The following is a 24586-nucleotide window of genomic DNA, read 5'->3' as shown; positions in this document are numbered from 1 at the left end:
AGTAAGCCCTAGACATCAGGATGTTTTAAAAACTCCCTGGGCGATTCTAGTGTGCACCCAGGGCTGAAAACCGCCGAGGCAGTCCAGACCTCCAAGAAGACAGCCATCATTGATCTTACAGGCTTCTAAGGCCGGGCTGCGGGATGACGCATGTCACCTGGACCTTCCCCACCAGCCCTGCCCGCGGGTGAGGAAAGCAAAGCTGGCCACTGGAGTCGCGGAGCTCCTTGGGTTCTGGGTGGGTGACATCTAAATGCCAACTAAACAAGCTGAAGCGGGGAGAGGTATGCTCTGGACAAGCTCCTTCCTTGGCTTGATGGTGCAGCCCCAGCAGTGCTGAAATGCCTTTCCAGCCTCCAACTAAGGAGACAATTCCAATGGGCTCTGGGTCCACCCACGACCACTCTGCCCAGCGAACACGCAGCTGAAGAGTGTGATTCGGGAGGGAGCCTGTGGCTGGTAAGAGACACCAAGCAGGGGCCACTGTTGCCTCTGGATCTATTCTGGGCCCAGGATGGATGATGTCACCTCCAGCAGCAGTGGGAAGCGGAGTCATGAGTCATCCATGAACCAGCCCAGCCTCCGAGATAATAAATCGGATGTCGGCACTGACAGCTTTGCGGATCTGGCGCAGAGGCACTGGCTCCGCCTGGGGTGCTGGAAACACTCAGAAAAGAGGCACTTTCAATTATCTCCTGCTATCAAGTTGGGGTGGCAAGCTGAGGAAGAAATCTCAAATTTGTAGGGAGCACTCAAAGGCACACAACTTTGATCACAGTGAAACCACGGCAGTTATGTTTTTACAGACTGTCGGGTTTGCCAACCAAACCCAAGAATTAAGAGACGCACCTCCACATGGGGGCTGAAACTATTAATTACTGCTATGCCCACTGGCGTCCTCCACCCGGAGACCTTGAAGGTGTTACCACTTTGACCCTCAACTGCATTAATTTAGCTCAGAAATTCACTCTAGGATTGAATTTGGCGAATGTTCTTGCCTGGAAGGGTTTCTGGGATGAAACAAAGAAATCAAGAAGTCTGTCTGGCAGGACTTGAAATTCAGTGTTGTTCTGCTATTTTCCTTCTTCTTTTTTTTTTTTTCCCCAGGGTGGAAGTTGGGGCAGCTATGTAAAGATCGCAAGGTTTGTGCTGTACATGTGAGCTCTCTCGATTCCCTATTCTTTCTCTCTCTTTTGGCCTTATTTTTTTTTCCCTAAATAACCAAGTTGAACAAACCAGCTGGAAATACCAGTCTACTGGGTATGGCATGCATTTTTAGACTTGGGGATTCCAACAGCTCTTCGGTGCTATCAGTAAATCCTTGGCTTATAAAGAAATGACTGAGCTCTGAAGGCTACCAGTTCAACATTAAACCTCAGTTCTTTGAGTGCCTCTCTCTCTAACCAAAAAGTTATCTCTAACACTGTAAGGTCAATGTCATGGTCTCTGGCTAAATTAGACTTGGGCAAGCCACGCTATGCAGGATGTGGAGACTGTGTTCTCAGTTAAGGATAACAGAAGGTCTTTGATTTCTCTTGCGCGTAATTCTGGGGAGGCAACAACTGTGATGGGGACAGGAAATTCTAGGGCTGCTGGACAAAGTACCACCAACTAGGGGCTGAAAACAACAGCCGTGTGTTCTCTCACAGCTCTGGAAGCTGCAAGTGTGTAAGCCAGGTGTTGGCAGGACCATGTCCTCTAGAAGGTTCTAGAAGAAAATCTGCCCCATGCCTTCCTCTTGGCTGCAGTGATCCTGGGCTTACAGCTCCACAGCCCCCTCTGCCTCCATGGTAATGCGACCATGTGTCTCCCTTCCATGTCTTCCCTCTTCTTAGAAGGACACCTGTCCCACTCAACCCACTTACTCCCATGTGACCGTCTTACGTCTGCAAAGGCTTCCCTGGGGGCTCAGGAGGGAAAGAATCCACCTGCAATGCAGGAGACCCAGGTTTGATCCCTGGGTCAGGAAGATCCCCTGGAGAAGGGCATGGCAACCCACTCCAGTACTCTTGCCTGGAGAACTCCATGGACAGAGGAGCCTGGCGGGCTCCAGACCACGGGGTCACAGATAGTCGGACACGACTGAGCACACACACTGTTTCCAGATAAGGTCTAGAGGTCAGGACTGCCTCAAATCCTTCGGGGGGGGGATACGATTCAACCCATAATCTGAAGGAAACCTAACAGCATCTGCCAACAGCTCTCTCAGTTCAGTTCAGTCGCTCAGTCATGTCTGACTCTTTGTGACCCCATGAATCGCAGCACACCAGGCCTCCCTGTCCATCACCAACTCCCGGAGTTCACTCAGACTCACGTCCATCGAGTCAGTGATGCCATCCAGCCATCTCATCCTCTGTCGTCCCCTTCTCCTCCTGCCCCCAATCCCTCCCAGCATCAGAGTCTTTTCCAATGAGTCAACTCTTCGCATGAGTTGGCCAAAGTACTGGAGTTTCAGCTTCAGCATCATTCCTTCCAAAGAAATCCCAGGGTTGATCTCCTTCAGAATGCACTGGTTGGATCTCCTTGCAGTCCAAGGGACTCTCAAGAGTCTTCTCCAACATCACAGTTCAAAAGCATCAGTTCTTCAGCACTCAGCCTTCTTCACAGTCCAACTCTCACATCCATACATGACCACAGGAAAAACCATAGCCTTGACTAGACGGACCTTAGTCGGCAAAGTAATGTCTCTGCTTTTGAATTTGCTATCTAGGTTGGTCATAACTTTTCTTCCAAGGAGTAAGCGTCTTTTAATTTCATGGCTGCAGTCACCATCTGCAGTGATTCTGGAGCCCCAAAAAATAAAGTCTGACGCTGTTTCCACTGTTTCCCCATCTATTTCCCATGGAGTGATGGGACTGGATGCCATGATCTTCGTTTTCTGAATGTTGAGCTTTAAGCCAACTTTTTCACTCTCCTCTTTCACTTTCATCAAGAGGCTTTTTAGTTCCTCTTCACTTTCTGCCATAAGGGTGGTGTCATCTGCATATCTGAGGTTATTGATATTTCTCCCGGCAATCTTGATTCCAGCTTGTGTTTCTTCCAGTCCAGCGTTTCTCATGATGTACTCTGCATATAAGTTAAATAAGCAGGGTGACAATATACAGCCTTGACGTATTCCTTTTCCTATTTGGAACCAGTCTGTTGTTCCATGTTCAGTTCTAAAGGGTCAGTATTGTCACCAATCAGCTAGCCTTCATTCCTCAAGAAGCCATAGGGACAGTATTCTTATTGGCAATAACACAGCAGTAGTTACTATGATAGTAATAAAGCTAATACTTACAGATGGTACAAACATCAAATGCTTCACATAAACTTTCTCTCTCAAACCTCACCAGTCCACAAGTTAATACCACTCCCCATTTAACAAATAAGAAAACTGAGGTTGAGAGAAGTTTAGTAAGGTCACACAGCTGGTGAGCAGTGGCACTGAAATTGGAAACCTAGGCTCTTCCCCTTTGCCACGTGGCCCAGACACCTCACAAGTTTCATGAGCTGGGCACCTGCTTTGACTTTTAAGCTTCAAGCAACAAAGACACAGAAGATTCTGTATCTGTCACACTGTGTAAGGTTCCCACATAACTTCAGTTAGCAAGATGCTTTTAAGTTTTTTCTTCCCCTTAATTAAAAAGAAAAGACCCTTCCTGGAACGACGGCCTCCCTATTCTGACCTCTTCCCCTCTGGTCTGGGATAAACTCAAGCATCTGGGGCTTCTTTTCAGAGCAGGGCTGGTCTGGCTATCCTATTAATAGCACGTTGTCTGGGAAGAGCAGAAACTAGAAAGAGAGTCCTCATCTATCTATCCGACTCTGTTTATGGAAAGAAAAAGACAGAGGCGACTCAGGCAGAGGCTTGTCAGCTGCATATAATCAAGTCTTGTTTGTAGCTCCTAGACCTCCTCTCCCTCGCAGGACAGGAAACTCAGATGAGCCAGGACCCACCCCTCATTCAGCCTAAGACGCCACAAGTTCTACCAACGCCGGGAGGACAACCAAGTTCAAACCTGTTGACACCAGTGCCAGGAATGAGGCAGAAGTGACCAGCGCTCCTCTCAGAGTACTGAGATGGGAGGAACTTCCTTCTCCTGAAAATTCCCTCATGCTGTCCCACCACTGCCTTCACACCTGAAACTGGGGTGAACTGTATCAGCAAAGGATGATGCTGCGACAGCCCCGAGGGGCCCCTACTATCTGTTTGACTAGCTAATAAACACACAGGGTAAAAAAATCCAAAAGGTAAATGAGTACGAAGTGAAAAGTGTTCCTGAATCTCTGCACCTCTGGCCACTGAATCCTCTTGCCCAGAAGCAAATGCTGGTTTTTGTTTTTTTAATTTATGACTATCTGCATCTAAGAGTCTGTATTTATGCATAAAACATATTCAGGCGCTTTCTATAGCTAGAGATTATTCCAAACCCTTTACACTTAGGAACTGACAGGGCTTCCCTGGGGGCTCAGAGGTTAAAGCATCTGCCTGCAAGGCGGGAGACCCGGGTTCAATCCCTGGGTCAGGAAGATCCCCGGAGAAGGAAATGGCAACTCACTCCAGTATTCTTGCCTGGAGAACCCCATGGACGGAGAAGCCTGGTAGGTTACAGTCCACGGGGTGGTAAAGAGTCAGACACGACTGAGCGACTTCACTTTCTATGCACTGATATAAACCTCAGGCTAACCCAGTGTCATCATTCCTGTTTTACAGAAATGAGGAATGTGAGTCACAGAGAGGGTAGGTAACTTGCCCAAGGTCACACAGCTATGAAGTCACAAAGCTCAGATTCAAACACCAGCTGTCTGACTCCAGAGCAAGAGCTCTTAGCCACGAGGCCATTCCCACTCTTTGTTATCAGTTTCATGACTGTCTTCAGAAATATTCCATGCACTGGCAAACACGTGTTTCCTGTAGGAAGGGGAGGGGAAAACTTTTTATGAGAAACACCAGCTCTTAAAAATTCAGAGTGTAATGTGTCTAAAGAAGTTAAACTGGCAGTTCTTTAAGGCTAAACGGAAAGGACCAAGGCTGCTGGGCACTGACCGCTCTCACCGGGCACTTCACAAGGGGCTCATTAACTCTCACGGAGCAGGGGTGTTGCCTCCACAAGAGAGAAATGGGGCTCAGAGCCCTCGGGGGCCGCACCCACGGGAAGCTGGGGCTGAAGCCGAGTATGTGTGTGCTAAAGCGTTTCCGTGGCGTCTGTCTCTCTGCGACCCCGTGGACTGCAGCCCGCCAGGCTCCTCTGCGTGGGATTCTCCAGGCAAGAGCACTGGAGGGGGCTGCCGTGCCCTCCTCCAGAGGCTGGGTACAGGCAGCACTAAACCCAGGCTCTCTCCGGAGTGTCCTGAGACAGACACAAGCGGGCCAGGGAAGGTCCTCCAAGTCCAGGGCCCAAGCACAAGCTCGCGTCCTGAGCTGCACAAACACAGGGACGTCTCCAGTCCCGGCAGGAGGGGGCTGCCCGGCTCTGGTCCCCCGGGGCTGCCCCTAGCAGCGCCGGGATGCTAAGAAAGGGGACGCTTTTAACCAAGTGGCCGAGCTGAGGGTGCCTCTCTCCTCAGAGATCTGAAGCCACGCGACAGTCGGAGCAGGGCCTCTCTGGGAACAGGGCCCAACAAAAGCCTTGTTGTCTCACTCAGCAAAAAAAACCGTTTCTTGGTCAACGAAGTGACCGACCCTGGGCCCACTCCTTTCTGCATCTGTGAGCCGCAGCCAGGAGGGAGGCAGGAAGACCTCCTAGGTCAGCACCCTCCGGGGCCAGGGCTCCTATTCTGAAGGAAGGGACCTTCAGATTCATCCCCCAGCGGGGACACCTTGGGGCACCCAGGGGTCACAGTCCCCACCTCCCTGTTGCCAAGGCACTGTGGGCTCCCTGACCACTGGGGAAGCGCAGGAACAGGAACCGAGCTCCCGTGTTGATGAATATCTCAAGAGACAGTGCCGGAATGGGTGCTTCCGGAATGCAGTTCAGTTAGCTCCGGGGAAAAAAAATAAATAAAGCGTGCTCCTTGCTTTCCTGTCAGAAATAAAATTAAGGTCTCAGATCGATGCTGCCAGGGCTGGGGGAGCCACAGGCATCTTTAATGGCCTCCTCTACATGTTTGCAAATTCACGGTCCCCTTCAACCCTGCCCTTCTAATTGGTTATTTGTGAGGTCGTGTTTGCACCGGTTTCTCGGGAAGGCTAATGGTGTTTATTTAACAAGAAAATAAAATGTGCAGACAGCTCCGGGGGCTGGTCTCTGAGAGCTGGCTGGGGAGGGCCCGCAGCTCTTTACCCCGCTCCCCTCCCACACCCTAGAGCGGGCCTTCCTCTGCAGGAGGTCCTGAGAGGGGTCCGGTGACAGGTCGGGCCTTGAGGGGACTGCGGTGGGGTCCTGGGGGTGGGGACTGGGCCCCACAGCCTCTGGGCAAAGCCCCGTGAGAGTGAAGAGGCGGGATGCATCCTCTGCTGGGCGCCCCTGTAGGCAGCCTGGCTTTAGAACAAGCTCGCTGGGACCACACAACCCGGTGCAGAGCTCACCCCGCTGCGGGGCTTGGCAGTTTCTCCACGTGCTAACTGAAGTCCACCCAACTTCAAGTCAGCCCATCACTGTTCTCCAAGAGAACCTCTCCAAGAACCCACCAGCAGCAAATACACCTCACTGCCAGCTCCCCCGCCCACCAAATCTCTTCTGTCCAAGCGGGGCAATAGAGTCAACTGCACTGAGCTTCCAGCCCACTCCAACACTCTCCCATAGACGCCACGGCTATCGAAACCTCACCTCAACAGGTGGCCCACACTGACACCGGTCCACTCTGGGCAGAGAAGAGGGTTATCAGCTATGCTGATTCAACTCTCTACTTGCACGAAAAAGCCCCCCAGCACATGGGCGACCTCACCGCACTACGGTGAGGCTGAAAGCTCCGCCCACCAGCACCCTCAGCGTCAGTGGCCTGTGACAGACCAACACTTTCGTCGACGGCTTCCAATTCAGGTGCAGATCAACACCAGTAATGACCAGCTACTGGCGCACAGGTCGCCAACAAACCCCGTGATGCATCTCAGACCCGGGCTAGAGAATGATGGGTAACTCTCAGCTTCAGAGACCAGCACGGGGATGAGATGAGGTGGGGGCACGCAAAGGGCAGGACTCTAGCGGGGAGTGTGCGTGTGTGTGTGTGCATGTGCACGCAGGGAGAATGTGTGTGTGTGCGTGTACATGGGGAGAATGTGTGTGTGTGTGACATGGGGAACACAAAGGGCAGGACTCTAGCGAGGAGTGTGTGTGTGTGTCGTGTGTGTGTGTGTGCACGTGTTAAGCTGCTTCAGTTGTGTCTGACCGTGATGTGTGTGTGTGTGTGAAGCCGCTTCAGTCATGTCTGACTCTGTGTACGTGTGTGTGTTAAGCTGCTTCAGTCGTGTCTGTGTGTGTGTGTGTCTGTAGGGTATGTGTGTGTGAAGCCGCTTCAGTCATGTCTGACTGTGTGTGTGTGTGCGCGAAGCTGCTTCAGTTGTGTCTGATTCTTTGGGACCCCCTGGACTGCAGCCCACCAGGCTCCCGTGTCCATGGCATTCTCCAGGCAAGAATGCTGCAGTGGGCTGCCCTCCTCCAAGGGATCTCCAGACCCAGGGATCAAATCAGCATCTCCTGCACTGCAGGTGGGTCCTTCACCACTGAACAAACCGGGGCAGCCCCTAGCGTGGGAGCCCCCAAAGCAAACCCCGCTTGAGACGCCGAGCTCGGGCGCGGGTGTGGAGCAGCACGGCCTCGTGTCAGAGCAGCTCAGGCATCCCCACCTGCTGTGACTCCTAAACCCTCCTCGCGCTTGCTACCCCACACACAGCCCTTTCCACCCAGAAGGACTTATCCTCCTGGTCAAGCACACTTCTTCCTCCTCCATCCTGCAAGTGGAAATGACCTCGTTACAGGCAGATTCTTGACCCTCTGAGCCACCAGGGAAGCCCGTCCAGGCTACAAAGCCACATTTATAAGTTGTAGCATCCCAGCCCTCCCTCCCGGGTAAATGAAGTCAGGATGTTAGAGTCTCCTCGGGAAAGACACATACACATTATCTGGGACAGCCCACACCTACAAATGAAGCACTACCTTTTTATTTAATTTATGCTGCTGTGGAACTCTTTTTACATGCCCCCTCCCCCTTGGGAAACAGGCATCAATAAGCAAACAATTACAGTGTGATTTTTAATAATTTTTAGAGTACATGAAAGAGTCAGTTTGGACTTCAGAGGTCAGTTTTAACAGGGAGTGTCTGGCAGGTAATCAGGACATTAAGGGTTAGTTATTCTCCTTAGAAAAGCACTATCTTCTATCACTGCTCCAGCTGTATCTCACAGGCGCCATTTTAATAAATAAGCTGATCACACAGATTACAGAAACCTTACACCCCAGCCAGCTGGTTCTGGGGACAGAGATGCTGTCTGGGCTTCTCGGGAGAAGCCCAGCTCAGTCCCACGCCTGAGCCTGCAGCAAGCCACTCCCCTGACCAGCCCCCTTCCAGTCTGGGGGCCCCCAAGGGGCACAGCTCTCCTGGGGGAGGACTCCCCTCGTGCAGGGAGCCTGTGGGGGATGGTGCTCCCTGAGCTTCAGAGAACCGCCATGGGCTGAGGGCTGAGGGCCGAGGCGGGGGCAGGGGACTGGCTCAGAGCCTGTTCCTCTCCAGGGCCATTAGCATCACACTTAATAAGCCACCGCTAACAGTCAGGAGAGGAGCCATCCATCACACGGATCTTTATTTTTCTCAGTGTATCCTGTTCCTCTGCATCTGGCAATGTTCCGAGGCCAACACGCCTGCTGGGTGATGGAAGCCACGGGGAGCGTGGAGGGCCTGTCCCCAGGTACTCGGCCGGAAACCAGCCCCTCCCGCCACCTTCCCCAGGCCACCCTTAGACAAGCTTCAAAGACACCCAGCTCACTTCCCACCAGGCCTCCAAGCACCCAGCTCTCCCCCGATGAGCCAGACTTGGGGGGACCTGGCATGCAGGCTGAGGTCAGGGGCAAGGGGCAGAGCTGAGGCTCCCCTGGAATGAGGGGGGTCTCCCTACCCCCCAAGGAGGTGCCTGAGAGATGCACTTCAGCCCCAGAATCCCCAGTTCACGGTCTCAAACAGGGCTGACGTGGAGAGCAAGCGCTGAGGCGTGTCGCCTTCCCTCCCGGCCCCCGCTCTCAGCCAGCCTCCCCACCACCACCCACCGAAGAGCCAATTAGAAAGAGTGGCACTTTGTTCCTTCCTCCCCCTGCTCACCTCCAGCTCCACTCTGCAATCAATACCTGATGCTGAATTCAAGATCTTATCTGAGTTTTTGCAAGGATAAAGCAACAAACTTCTCCCCAGTGATTAAATCCTCAGATGATCAGCCCAATCTTTTTCAGCCCACCTCTAAGAACATTTAGAGAGCAAATGAAATGACTCTGGAAAGACTGGAAAGCCACCATTCTCTCTCCCCTTCTGGCACAAAGAATCCCAGAGAAGGCCACAGAATGAAGTGATGGAAGCTAAGGAAGGCCCCAGCTTCTCCCAGTAGCTCAGCTCCCCGTCCAGCTATAGGGACCAGACGTGACTTTTCGAAACTCCACCTGCCTCGGTTTATCCATCTGAAAAATTGAGCAACACTGTAGTCCAGCAAGAGGATAGATGTGGAGGAGGACGAATAATAAGGAGATGCTCAAGTGCTTAAGGAGGACGGCATGGCACTCCAGCACTCTTGTCTGGAGAATCTCACAGACAGAGGAGCCCGGTGGGCTACAGTCCATAGGGTCACAAAGAGTCGGACCCGACTGAAGGGACTTGGCACACACGCTCGTAGAGCGGTTAAGGGTGCTGGCTCAGGGTTGGACAGGCTGGGCTTATGTCTAGGCTCTGTGTGGACTAGTGTGTGGCTCTGAGTAGCTTCGTTCAAGCGCCTGGTTGAGGGGTGCTTAGAATGTAGCTACTTCCACTGTGAGTGCCAACACAACCTGGTTAACACAGAACCCCGTGGTGTGTACTCTGATGGCAGGCGGGAACCCCTTTCAGGGATGAAGCCATCCTCACCAGCTGCTGGGCCTGCTGCTGGACGGCGCTCCAGCTCCTGGTCCCTTCCGGGACTTCCTCAGTGCAAGGCCAGGAAGACACCTGCTTCCGGGGTCAGCTGCCTCCCATGCCTGAGCAACATACAGGTGTGACTGGGGCAGTGGGAGGACCACCCTCCCTTCAAACGCCGCAGGGCATCCCAGGTCAGCAGAGCAGCCCCCATGAACCCCCTGCCCCGCCTCAGGGACCCACACCTGCAACAACTGCTCCCCTCCCCCAGTGAGAACAGGAACGGGAGACAACCTGGGCCACGCTTCCAGTTAAGAGCTCAAAGCCAGAAGCACACTTCAGGCCCTGGGGCTCATCAGTCCTGGTTCCTGTATTCTCCAGAGGCGGAGCTGGAGGGTTTGGAGAGGTCAGAAGCGCCCCTAGCTAAACCCACGGGGCCCACAGAGGCTGGGAGGAGGTCCCAGAAAGGATGAAGCGGGGGAGATTCCACGCCTCCGTGCGAATCAGATGCTGCGTGGCCTTCCTGCTTCCAGCAGGGAGGACGCATCTCCCCAGGGGGCTCCCCTCCCTAGAGGGCTCACTGTTCCCTGGACCCTGGACCCTTTCCCAGGGTGCCACTGCAATCCAAGTGCGGATGTACAAGGGGAAGAGACACAGGCTGGCGCCTCCGTGAACAGGAGGAGCAGACTGCTGTGCAGATGCCACTGAGGACTGCCTGTGTGCCTGTGGGCCCACGGGGGAGAGGGCAGGTGACGCCCCCCGTGGGGCCAGGAGGGGAAGTTCTGCCCAACACCTGGCTCCTAAAGGCAAGCGTGGCCTGACTCCCCGAAGGCCAGGCCCCATGCCCTGGAGTTTTTCCTGCATGGTGGTGGTCACAGTTCAAGGGCATACAAGCGGTATTCAAAGCATGAGCGGCACAGGACACGTCACCGCCCAGGCCGCCCAGCAGAGCTGGGTCAGACGCTGATGGGCAGCACTGAACAGTGCCCTGACACCACGGAGGGGCTAACGGTCTGCGCCTCTTTCAGCGGCGAGCTGGCGGCAGCGCCAGCCAGAGAGGCGTCCTCAACTTCTGCTGGGGCAGCGCTTTCCTCATGATAAGATAATGGAAAGCAGGAAGCCGAGGAGGTGAAGGGAAGGTTAGGGCAAGGTGGCCGCAGGAGGATTTTATTTTCTCGTGCTTATCACCCGATTTCAAACGTGCATTCCATCAGGCCAGGGCTGTGTGGCCCGCCTGCTTCACATCCATGTGACTAGAGCTTCTGTTGTGATACGTTCCTGTATTTCTGAGAAAATTCTTTCCTCCCCTAATGCTCTGAGCCAGTGAAGTTATTACCCCAGCTTTGGCCCCCAGTCCAAAGGGAAGCTCTTTCTCAGCTACAGGGGCTGGAAAGCGTGGGCAGCCCGAAGGCCCTGCTCACACAGGGAGAAAGGACAGTGGAGGCAGAGGTCTGCATAGGGGCAGCCAGCAGCCGGCGCCAGGGCCCCCTGCTGAAGCCCCTAGGCACGCGGCCCCTCCTGCCTTCTCTTACCCGCTTGGCCAGCACCAGGCCAGCCCCAGGCTGCACCACGCGGGCCGGCTTCCTGTGCCACCGCACACACCCTGAGCTCCGTAGGGCTCAACTCTTGGTTGAGCTGAGCTGCCATCTTGAGATTCTTAGTGGTTTTTGACACCCTGTTCTGACTCCACAAACCACGTAAGGGGTCTGGCACCGACCAGAGGAAGGGCAGGAGGCTATGGGGCGGGCCGCGCCCTCGCCAGGGGCTCTGCCCACCTTCCTGCCCTTGCCTCACCAGGGGCATGAGCGACGATGCTCCCGGAGCCACCCTGAGCACTGGGCCACAGAACGAGCTCCCTTCAGCTCACAACCAGAAACCTTTCCTTGACCCGGTCACAGAGGGGCTGCCACCCTGTCCCTGCACCCGGCTCCACTGGAGAAGGAGAGGAAGCTTCCCCAACAGCAGGCGGCCCCTGGGTCAGAAAGAGGGGAGGCTTTTCTGGGGGCCTCCTCTGCAGGCTGGCTGGGGGCCTGATGCCCTGGCTGTGAATCCAGCTCCGCCTGCTATCAGCTGAGTGCCCAGAGACTCACAGTCACTTCCCCTACCTCGGATCCCTCAGATGGTGAACCTCTTTCCCTGCTCAGCTGAGATGGTTCAACAAGATGATCCATCATCTTCTCCCACACAGGGCCTAACGCAGAGCAGGAGATCAAAAACACCTTTATTCCATGATATTCAGAAGAGACGGACAACCATACTACCTAGAAACTGCTGCGGAGTCTCCCAGGATTATGAATTCTAACACCGAATGCCAGTGCCTCGCTCAGATGAGCTATGCCCACCCTGAAAATCAAAGGCTGGAAACACCCTTCTCAACAAACCCGGTCCCCACGTGGAGACAACAAAGAACAGAACCTGAAATCAGCCGTCCTGGGTGTGAGTCCCCTCTCTGCCAGCTCTGGACGCTGCAAACCATCCTGTCAGGAGTGACTAACATTACCTGCATTTTGCAGATGAATAACCTGAGGCATGAAGAACTTACGGGGTTTTCCCGAAGTCACAACAACCCCCAGGGTCTGCTGTGAAGACCAAGTGAGAAGACGCACATGGAAGGAGTGCCGGGAAAACCCCACGGACCAAGGCAGTGCACGTGCTGACTGAGGGCAATCGAGGGCCTCCCACCACCCGCACCGCCCTCCTCTCGCTCCTGGGTGCTCACTCCGGAGCGCTGGAGGAGACAAGGGCAGTCGTCATCTTGCTCACACCTGCAAGCTCGCCGTCCCTCTCCTTGCCTCCCGTCCTCCTCCCTGCCCCTCCCCAGCACGTACCCCACTGATACCGCAGTTCCCGCCCAGTTTCCCACGTTCCCTTTCGAGGATGCTGTAGCTGGATGGACTAGACGCTGGATTCCCGGGCGCCCTCGGGACAGCCCCTCCTCCTCCCAGCCATGGGAGCATCACTCCCCATCCTGCTCCTTCCTCCCTTTCACTCAGCCCGCCTGCTCAGAGCAGGAGAGACAGGCAGTCAACGCTGGGTAACTGCTACTAATCTCAGGTGACAGCAAGAATGTAAACAACACAGGAAACATCTAAATGCAATCCAAGTGGCAAGGAAACACGGCTCGCTGGCTCCTTCTCTGGAGAACACGGCTTTCCTGCCACCCTCTTTCAGAAACTCTGCCCATGAATGCCCAGTGAATATGCACCCCAGAAACCAAGAACTTCTGGAGAACAGGACGACTGAACGCTGAACCGTAACTTCTAGCCCTGCTTCCTCTGGGAAGGACTTTCTAGAGTCATCCAATTTTCTATTCACAGCAATCATTTCAATGTGTCCTTTTCTGGGGGCTGGGGGAGTGAGGTGGCAGAGGTTAGACACCCCTTTGAGAATCCATTCAAAGCTAAGAAACCTCTCCCAGGAATAACATAAAATATTTTGCATGTTTCATTTCAAGGGTTCTTAGACCCCAAGGTGAAATCCATTTTCTAAAACGTGGACAAGACACTAAGCACAGGAGATAATACGGGGAAGTGTAAACGTCTTCCAAACGTCCAAGAGGCACGAAAGGGCATTTCTAGGTCTGTACTTACTCACTGCATAAACCTAGAGGCTTCTTTGTTGTTGCTTTCTTTTTTTTTTTGCTCTTTAGATCAAGGGTGTGCTTCTAAACCACCTCCTTCAATGCAAATTGAGAACTCAATTGATTAACTGCTGTGAATAACTTCCACTTGGTTCGTTTAAAGCTCGGTTCAGCAAGGACCAAGAAGGTGTTGGCTGTGACTGCATGATTAAATGACAGTTCCCAAGCCCACAGGAAATGGTGTTTTAACGGTCCGGTATCAACTCTAGGTACCGTCTCGGCCCTCCATTAACAAAGACCTACAACCGACGTCGCCTCCAACTGCCTGATTTTGGAACAGTCGCTGCGCCTTTTGTCTGTGGGGCTGGGGCCCAGGAGAGGACAGAGGGGCTGCTGGCTCACGCGGGGCTTCTTACCTCTGTGCCTGTTGGTCGTCTTATCAAACATCAGCATCGCATCCTCCACCTGCAGAGCAAACACAAAACAGAGTCTGCTTCAGGAACTTTAACAAAATACGGGACACGCTGCATGTTCAGGGGAGGGGGGCAGTTTCCATTAGAGAAATCATGTTGCTCACTAAAACCTATTTGAAAACACAAATATTAAAAGAGAAAATAAATCACTGTCTTTCCGTCTTTCCAACCAGCACTGTCACATGTAGCATCTGGTGTACTTCCCTCTAATTTTTGTGAAAATCTGTGCCTCTGGCTTCCCTGGCGGCTCAGTGGTGAAAAAAAGTCTGCCTATCAGTGCAGGAGATGTGAGCTCAGCCCCCGGGTCAAGAAGGTTCCCGGAGAAGGGAACGGCCACACACTCCAGTATTACCCACTCCAATATTCTTTGCCTGGAAAATTCCATGGACAGGACATGGGGTCGCGAAGAGTCGGACACGACATATAGCGTAAATGCACGCGTGCCTATTTTAACATAGTTTAAAGTCATATCACACATGGAATGTCCCCCTCGTTCTTTTTTACTTAGATAATATCACAACACTGCAAACATCTCCCAGAGAACTACATCACGAATACTATCTTTTATTCCCCTAGATTTTTTGGTGGTAAAATACTCAGAACTTAAAAATTGCCACTGCAACCCTCTTTAAGTGTACAGTTCAGTGGTATCAAATACATTCACAAAGTTGCAGGAGCATCACCACCATTCATCTCCAGAGCTTTTGCCTCTTGTAAAACTGAAACTCTACCCCCTTCAAGGGGGACCCCTTCGTCCCTTCAGCCTATGGCAGCCACTTGCCCACTTTCCGTCGCCAAGACTGGGACCCCTCTAAGTACTTCACGTAAGTGGAATTACACGGATTTGTCTTTTTTTTGTGACTGGCTTATCTCACTTGGCATAAAGTCCTCAAGGTTCACCTGTCTTCCTTTGATGAATAGATCACATTTGCTTATCCACTTTGCCCATTGATGAACACTTGGATTTCAGCTATTGTGAATAATGCAGCTATGAACACAGGTGGACAAATATCTCGAGTTTCTGTGTTCACTTCTTTTGGATATATACCCAGAAGTGAAACTGCTGGATCATACAGTAACTTGTACTTTTATTTTTTTGAAGAACTGCTGTACACAGTGGCTGTACTACTTTACATTCCAAACAAAAGTGCACAAAGGTTTTAATTTCTCTACATCCTTGTTAACACTTGCTATTTTCTGCCTTAAAAACAAACAAACAGCAGTCACCCTAATGGGTGTGAGGTCTTGTGAATACTAGCTTGACTGTCTCATATTTCATGGAGGGAGATGCTATAGCTTACTTAATCATCCTTCAGGATGTTTCCAGTTATAAACAATGAAACCTAAACATTTTGATTGTTCTGGGCTGAACTATCTCCATCCCCCACCCCTGCCAAATTCATATATTGAAATCCTAATGCCCAGATTCTGAGACTGTGACTGCATTTGAAGAGAGGATATAAAGAGGTAACTAAGTGAAAATGGTAACCTGATGGTTAGTTAAAATAGTTCCCATGAGAGCTGACTCCTTGGGAAAGACCCTGATGCTGGGGAAGATTGAAGGTGGGAGGAGAAGGGGACGACAGAGGATGAGATGGTTGGATGGCATCACTGACTCAATGGACATGAGTTTGAGCAAGCTCCGGGAGTTGGTGATGGACAGGGAGGCCTGGTGTACTGCAGTTAATGGGGTCACAGAGTCGGACACGGCTGAGCGACTGAACTGAAGTGAAGTTAAAATGCGGTCCTTAGGGGTGGCTCTGATTTGGTATGGCTGGGGTTCTTATACAAAGAGGACGTCTGGACACAGGTACAAAGAGATCCACACTCACGTCCCACACAGACCTACAGAAATTGCTTACGAAACCAGAGTTGGCTTTGAAGTCCACTCCTTTCACTTATGATCCAGCCCTTCACCCGCTTCACAGGAGACACATCGTGAGTGCAGGCGCTGTTCTGAGACCATCAGCCATTCACTTGCAGGCTGCACCGAGTCTGGCCAGGTGTGTAGCCTGGTCTCCTCAAGCATTCTGTGCCCAAGGTTGGCAGTGAAAACACAACCCAGAACTTCCCTGGCGCTCCAGTGGTTGGGAATCTGCCTGCCAATGCTGGGGACACAGGTTTGATGCCTGGCCTGGGAAGATGCCACAGGGCAGCCAAGCCCTCGTACCACAGCTTCTGAACCCCAGGTGCCCATGCTCCACAACAAGAGAAGCCAGCCCGAGGAGAAGCCCCGCACACCGAAAGGAAGAGCAGCCCCTCTCCACTGCACCTAAAGAAAGCCCATGCACAGCAAGGAAGACCCAGTGCAGCCAAATATAAATGAATGAGAAAAATACAATCCAACCATGTGGCCGCGGGTGGACAGAACTGTTAGCCAGAACTGTGTGCGTGTGCGTGTGGTGTGTGTGTCTGTGTGTGTGCGTGTGGTGGGGAGGACTGAGCACCGTTCACTGGAGCTCAAAGGCGCACAGATGAGCCTGGGGGCCTGAGCTAAGTCAGCTGAGAAAAAGAATCATCGGCTATTCATTCTCACTCCTCCCAGACGACAGTCTTCAATGGAGGGGAAGACGCTGGGCGAAGCAATAAAACCAGGTCTAAAACGGTGCCTCCCGACAAATCAAATCTATTTTCTTAGGTGCTATCAAATATAATAGAGGGAAGAGCAGAGTCAAGGTAAGAATGGAAGAAGGGGTAGGCAAGCCAGACACAAACCTCTGAGGGACAGGCCTAGCTTCAAAATCCCTTCTGGAGTCAGGGCCCCCTTGTGTTGCTAAGCAACCGAGCCTGAACAAACAGGCTCCCGGGGCCTTCCCCTTCTGCTCCCCATTCCCGCAGTCAGCGCCTGGGAGAGAGAGGGCCCTGCACGGTGGCTGCTCCTCTGGCAGGGAGCTGCCCTCTCTCCCCCAGGCACCAGGCTGAGGGGAGCAGGCGATGCTAGTCTGGACAGGGGGGTGCCTTCACCAGACCTTTCCCCGGCCAGGCAGGCTTGATGAGCCCCCAGACACCTGCTGAGACCAGACACGCCACAGCGGTCCGCCTCCCACGCGCCCCTTGAGCAAGCCCGCCAGAAGATCAACTGGCTTGTTTGTACACAGAGCTGCCACACTTGCACACACGGCACTGCAGACCCAGACCCTGGGCCTCGACGACGATTCCACTGCCTGGGGTGCGGGCTGGGGGTGGGGTGACGGGTGAGGCCTGCCGGTACCACGCACGTAAACCTGACGTCCGTTTCACACCCATCACCATATTTTCTAAGAGGTTTGCCAAGTCCTTATTTTGAGCTGAAAATGCCTAATGGTAAGAAAAACAGTCTCCCTTCTGTGTTAGCCATGTTTGGGTACTGAAACTCAGATCCCCTTAGGAAATAAATATTTTGAATTAAAAAAAGTATTTTCAATCCCCACCCGTCCCCGCCGCCCTTTTCACACTGTTTAATTGGGTCCCTCTTTGCCTTCTTACGCTTCAGCGTTTTCTGACGCTGCCCTCCTAACAGCTGCTCCACCCTGGTGAGCGAGGAGGAGGATCTGTGTACGTGTTTTGGGGGCAACCATTGTCATAAAAAACAGCTCTTTCCTCTACAGAGCAGGGTACAATGGGCCTCACAAAGACCTCCTGAACAGATAAAGCGACGGGGCGCAAGGAAAATTCTATTAACGCTTTACAAAGCAGAACATCTAAGGAGTAGCTAGAGAGGAAAGAGAAAGGGAAAAAAGAAAAATCAATATGAATAAGTCCCCGTGCTTGGGGGAAGAAAACTTTTCAGCGATTGCGAAACACTTATTAATTCAGAGAAGGCATCAGTGCGATAGAAATCTGGCAGAACAGCAAGAGCTGAAACTGGAAGAATTTGAATATACAAAGATGAATAGAATGAAAAACACGGCCTCACATACGGGGCTGTTTCTCACGGTTCCATGCGAATCAAACAGAAGCGGCTTGTGTGAGTCTCCATCACACAAGGACGTGAGGGGTACGGTCAAGGGAGCTGGTACTCAGCCCCAGAGACAGCAAACCGCTAACTGTGTCCGTCTGTCTCTCCTCCCTCTCTCTCCCTCACATACAGAGAGGCAGACTGCCTGGCTGTGCGGAGTTCAGCCTGCAAGCCAGGCCTCGTTCACGGAGCTAGAAGAACACAAGGGAGCTGGCAGGCGGGTGAACATGGGCATTTCTCTGACTTCAGGGAGAAAACACCACTATCCCTGGTTGGAATACAGCTTCAAAGGCCCCACCCTCCTCGTCATGATCAGCACTGGTGTTGGTTTTGCGTTGACAGTGCCCTCACTGGTCCGTACAGATTTCTTTGTATATACCAGAAGTGGGGGCCCACAGGCCTAGTGGCCCCATGGGATCCTGGGGTGGGGATCAGGGGAGGCGGTGTCTGAACCTGGGCATGTCTGTCCCATGTCCTGGCACCTGCCTGATCTGTCTGGGGAGGAGAAAAGTGTTCCAGCCTTGAGATCTGCCTTCCAATAACTTCAGGCAGGTATAAAACATCCTGACATCCTCGACGGTGTATCTTTGGAAACGACAGAGCAGGGCAAGTAACTCTTAAGGGAGCTGCTTGGGGGTGCCCCTGTTGTCGTCCGACACCAGGGGGTCATGAACCTGTAACCCTGACCCTCGCAAGGCTCAGACGACACTGTGACCTCCTCAGAGGTGCCCCACATACACCCCGCCCATCTGAGAGTCAGTTCTGGGGAGCCACACTGTCTCCGTGGCACGGGGATTGCACAGGGCGTCTCAAACCTCCTCCCTTTCAGAATCACCCAGAGAACTGGCTGCTTCAGCCCCAGGCTGTCTGATTCAGGAAGCAGCGTTTGCATGTCTAACAAGCACCAGCTGTCGGCCTGTGGACCCCGCTTTCCATGTGCTGCTCTAAGGGAGGAGAAACGAGGACAGAAGTTAAAGACAGTGGACAGAGCGGCTTCTTCCTCTTTGCACACACTCAGGGCTCAATACAGGAGCCGAATTTCTCACAGAGCCAATCAGGGCACATCAGCGTGGCAACCGACAGCCCGCTCTGCTCCGTCTCCCAGACATTTACACTCCAAGATCCTGAAAATGACGACAGCAGAACCCCGACGGAAAAGGTGACAAGCAGAGGGACTTCCCAGTAGTAACCAAGCTGTCCCTGGAACCCAGTGCAGGAGAAATTCGGACTCTATTCGGATGACAGAAGCATCCCTTCTAACAGACTCCAGCTAATGGCTACATCATTAGGCCAGCTCAGCTGTGATCAGAAAATCTAATCAATTAACTTTACTTTTATGTGACATGTATTTATTAGGTGTGCACTAGTTGCGAAGTCTCAGCCTAAGTTCCAAGTAAGAGGCACATTATATAGGTTCATGGTATACAGACTGCATTAATGACCCCCACACCCTTTATCTTGAAATTCTGTATCAACAGCTCCCCTTTCAAAAGAGGCAGAGTCTATCTCCCCATCCTGTGTATCTGGGCTTGACTTGCTGTGGTCAGTAAAAGAGCTGGAGAGGGTGGTATGCCTGCGGAGGGCCTGGCCTTGTGAGGAGCTCTGGGTTCCAGTTTGCCCTTTCTGGCATCTCTCTGCCATCACCATGAAACAGACACGGCCAGGCTGGCCTCAGACAGGATGGGAAACACGTGGAGCAGGGCCCAGTGCCCTCAGGGGCCCTGGTGAGACCAGCCTAGATGGGCGGGCAGCTGGGCAACCCCAAAACAAGCACGTGAACCTGGCCGAGACCAGCAGAACCACCAGCAGAGTCTGGCGTCTACTCCAGACTCGGGGCATAAACAGCTACTTTCTACCACAGAGGTTCTGCGCTTGTCTGTTAAACAGCATTCTTGCGGCAACAGGCAACTCATACATGGTCCCTGCTTGCTCGCTCTCTCTCTCAAAAAAACAAAGAAAGCTTTTAGTCTATAAGAAGGTACACAGGCAGTCTTAAGTAGTATCAGACAGTGAAGAAAAACGGGGGAAGGGGCGGAAGGAGGAAGGAGGACTATGGCCCGAGTATTAGCCCATCGACTCCACCGTCCCAGTGGAGTCCAGGCGTTCGGGTGTGAAGGGACTGCCCCACATCTCTCCCCAGGAGCGAGGTTGGAGACCGAGATCCTGGCAATGCCAAAATAAGTTGGCAACACGCTCCTCAGCAAATAAGCACCATGAAAATCTGCAGTCATTAGCACTCAAGTCAGTGGGTGATGCCTCTCTAATCCTAATTCATTTAATGAATGAGCGAACCTTCTCTATAATGAGCCGAAAGATTTACGGTGAGCAGACGTTTTTGCTGGGTGATTTCAGAAGTAGGCAGAAGATGCTGGCCATATCCAGAGGGGAGACGTTAGCCCGCCCAGCTCCTACACTGCCTGAAGAGAAAACCTTTCAAGCCATGGATCAAAGCAGCGCCTCGCGAGAGAGGTCAAAAGTTCTGCTGGTCAGGTGGGCTGGCCGAAGGCTGGAACCCCAGGCGGTGCCCTCAGACCCCTGCGCTTCTGCCTGTGGTTTGGCTCCACAAGCAGGCAGCAGGTGAATGACGCTGATCTGGGGATGCAGGGAACTTGGTCCCAGGAGAGGACGAAAGAGCTGCTGGCCAATAGCTCAGCAGGTGCTAGGCCACAGCCGAGCGTGGCAGGCGGCGTGGCACAACGCACGGGGAGGGTCCAGGCTCCAATTCCAGCTCCACCAGAGGCTCACTGGGGACAGGGCACCTCCTTTCTCAGCCCTTATGTTTCTCATCTGTGAAGGCAGGGAGCTGCGTGGGGTGGTCACTGACGACCCATCCGCAGAGATTCTGCCGAGGACCCCGAGATGGACCACACAGCCTGCTGGGACCACAGCTGGGAGCTCAGGCTCACCAGGGGCCCTTCCAAATCCCCTGTGCCTTGAGGACGTTCCAGGCTGTGGAACGTTTGCTGTGGCTGGCCAGCATGCCTGGAGAAATGTCCCACCCCCTCCTGGCACACGCACAATGCACACACACCACAAACCACACGTACCCAGAACAAAGCAGGAAACGGCACTTCAAGTGATCCTTAAATTATCTGGTCAGACACAAGGAGGGAGAGGGAAAGGAAGCGATGAGACCCAAGCTCTTCAAACTCCCCCGGAACAAATGCCTTTCATGTTGCTTCCTGCTCCCACTCAAACCCTCCAAGCGTTCGTTTCAATAAACGCCCATAAATGCGATACCAGGACACTACAGTGTGAGGGGTTTAACGGGTCTGCTGATGCTCTATAAACTCCAGGCCCTGAAGTCATAAGGGTGGAGTGTTATATACTAGGCAGGCCTGCCCAGAACAGAGGAGCCTGGGATCCAGGCTGGAGACCAAGGCGGCCTGATCCCCGGGAGCGTTTCTGCACGGAGGATAGCATGGCTCTGCACTTTTGCCCGAGAACTGGGTGAGGGAGTCTAGTTCATGGAGATGAGATTGCTCAGCATGCTCTGGCCTTGACGAGTAACGACAGTCTATCTTCAATCACCGCCCAAAAGGAAGAAAAGTGGAGAAAAAGGAGCAGGCAGGAAAATCCCATTAGCTCATGCTGAAATCTAGATCAGTAGTTTTCAACCCTGACTGCTCACCAGAGTCACATGAGGAACTTAAACAAAAAAAACAAAACAAAAAAAACACCCCATTGCCAGGGTCACACCCTGACCAGTGAAATCAGCCTCTGGGGGGCAGGGGGTGGCAGTGGAATGTTTACAGCTCCCCCAGGGATTCCAGGGGCGGCCAAGGCTGAGAACCACTGTCCTAACGGGTAAATACAGCAGAGTTGAGCCTTCATCACAGCGTATGTGGGTGGAGACGGGCCCTAGATATAAAGGGGCATCACCCGGATCGTCAGCTGCCTGAAGGCTGGCTGTCTGTCCCCTGCTGGATCCGCAGGCCCCGTGCCACAGGTGGCTTTGGGGGGGCTCTCCTCACCTTGTCTTGGTCTTAGGACAAGACAGTCAAGGTTCCGTTCAGAAGGAGGCTCGGAAGGGCCCAAAACTGAACACAGCACTTTAAAAGCCTAAAGAAACTGCTGCATTTTTTTTTCACCACCATCAGTAACATTTTCACTTGTATTATTGCTTTGGACCGCACGACAATCCCTGAAGGCAGGGATTATTACAAGCTCTCTGAGCCTCAGTTTCCTCCCTGGCGGGCCTGGAGCTGGGCCCAGGACTCCGCAGCTGGTGGTCTGAGTCCATGTGCCAGCCGGGCCTGCTTGCCGTGGCTCAGGCTCCAGGACGGCAGGCACACAAGCCCCTGGGCCCCCAAGCCCCCGCTTGGTCTACTGACTCCTGGGAGGCTGCAGCCAGTGAGGTGCTGAGTGGGCTAGGCACTTCCTTCATTCCAAGACTCAGAAAATTCTAATCTGCATCCACCTGAAGGTTTCTCTATGTTGACTCAAGCCTTAAATAAGTAACAGGACAGCCTGCTCAGTTTCTCCCCAGTTCTTTCTTTGGTAGTAAAGTAGAAATTGCATTTGCTATTTTAACCATTTTTTTGATAAACAATTCAGTGGCATTAAGGACATTTCCTAAACTCTTCATGGAAGGCTCCTAAGTCTTACTATGACCAGAATGTTCTTTCCCCACTAGCAACACTCTTTTACTGGCCCTATTTTTTTTTTTTTACTTTTAATTATTTTTAAATTCACTTTAAACGAATCCTTTAATTCATTTTCCCATTTAACTTAAACAAAAACAAACCCCCGTGTTCATCAGAGAGCAGTTGTGAATTCATAAAATGGACCCCTGCCATAGGCATTAAAGGGTGTCTGGAGGTGCAGACAGTTTACTTACATAAAGGCAGGGATTCTGATTCCATACGTAAATATCAGAGTCTAGGCTATGAAATGTCTTCCCCCTGAAATAATGATGACTGTAATAGCTACCATTTACTGGAGCTTAATAGGCAATTCGCAAAGCTCATTTAATTATCACAATAGCTCTGAGATAGAGATTATCACACCCATTATATAGGTAAGGAAATGGTGGCTCATTGCGATTAAGTGACTTGCCTAGGATCACGCGTGCAGCAAATGACGGAGCCGGGATTTACACTCAGATGCATGCCCACATCTTTCTCCTGGTCTCCCTCGACTGCGTTCTATTTTTGAATCCCCAGGGCCCCGTGTAGCTGCACTGTCTCCCGAGTGAACCAACAAATACTGCCTTAAAGCTCTACCAAAAAGTTAAGAAAGGTGACGAGGTAACCAAGGCGACCGCTGTATACTGCCTCTGGCAGGCTGGGGAGAAGAAAGAAGGGTTGGAGGGAGGAGCAAATGGAGAAGGAGGCTGAGAGGTCTCTTCCCTCTAGATGGGTGAACTCAAGAACCCCTGAGCCCACTTGTCCACTCTGTGGTCGGTCACAGAGCAGGCTGGGGGCATGGCTGGAACGGGCAGAGGGGTCCCAGAACTCAGCCCTCAGGCTGCCAGAGTGCCCGCTGGGCACCAGCCCTGAGAATGCTGAGTCCCACTTCCTGGAGCTGTGAGGAGGCCTTCAGGTGGGGGGTGGCCAGTGACTAACGCGCAGGACATGCTCATCGTGAGATATTTGTTGCAAGTCACCGCCCCACCCCTGGCAATCCCCGGGTGTGTGCACCTACACACATGCGTGTGCAAACGTACACACACCCTACACCGTTCACTGGAGGGACGCGCCCAATGCTGTGCGACTCCTCGCTGCAAACGGGTCACGCTCAGGGGCAGCCGCTAAAGAAACCAGCGTGTCCTCAGGGGCGCAGTCCCAGGAGGCACCCCTCGAATCCAAGCAAAGCACACGAGCACCTGCCTGGACGGCCTCCGGTTGAAGTGGGGGCCCAGGCTGGGCCCAGCATCACCCCAGAGGGCAGGGCTGGAGGCTGTCTCAGGGGACGTCCCCGCCACGGTGAGACAGGCGGCTGCGAAGAAGGAGGGTGGTGGGAGAGGGACCAGGACAGGCCGGGCGCGATCTGCCAGAGGAGAAGCAGTTGGTTCTGCAGGCTTGACAGCTGTCACGCGGAAACAGCATCTGGCCTAACAGCCTCCCGAGCGCGGCGCCTTCGCATGGTGGTGGTGAGCGCCGGAAATCCACGGCCCGTTTGCGGCGCTGGCTGTGAGTGCGCGAGTGCGTGCAGGCTGCCTCAGGCTCCTCTCCCCCAAGCCCAGCCTCTCCCCATCAGGCCGCACCTACCGTGAAAAAGGCCCAAACCTGCCAGCTCCGGAGGAGACAGGCGGGTCATTAGTGGAGCACTGATGTGCCGTAACACTCTCCTGCATTCCCATTAAACAAATACTAAACTGCTAATTGCCAAAATGGATCTCCACAACTCTGACCGAACAGGGGAAGGGTTTATAATTACCAAGTGTGAAAACGCGCAGCCTGTAAATAACCACCTCATCTGTCCTAATACGGGCTGATATTGATGGGCATGAAATAAACATCAGGACCAAATGGAAAAATCACCCACATCTCCTGTGGCCAATGCAATCTCGAATGGTGACAAGCGTGGCTGCAGTCACCGGCTCGGGGAGGCAAGAGGGGAGGACGGACTTGGACAGGCTTG

The 24586-nt window shown here is 52.9% G+C and overlaps 1 protein-coding gene across 4 annotated transcripts in view; it reads right to left on the bottom strand.

Moving 5' to 3' along the window:
• The window catches only part of MSI2 (musashi RNA binding protein 2), a 409668-nt gene that overhangs the window by 126433 nt on the left and 258649 nt on the right, over window positions 1-24586 (bottom strand). For all 4 annotated transcript variants that reach the window (XM_052657188.1, XM_052657186.1, XM_052657187.1 and 1 more), the window contains exon 7: window positions 14008-14056. In XM_052657188.1, the coding sequence (XP_052513148.1) occupies window positions 14008-14056 (49 nt within the window). The remainder of the gene's footprint in view (window positions 1-14007; window positions 14057-24586) is intronic.

Source organism: Budorcas taxicolor, chromosome 19, assembly GCF_023091745.1.
Source record: "Budorcas taxicolor isolate Tak-1 chromosome 19, Takin1.1, whole genome shotgun sequence".
Classification (NCBI taxonomy): domain Eukaryota; kingdom Metazoa; phylum Chordata; class Mammalia; order Artiodactyla; family Bovidae; genus Budorcas; species Budorcas taxicolor.
This window is presented reverse-complemented; position numbering and strand designations above follow the sequence as displayed.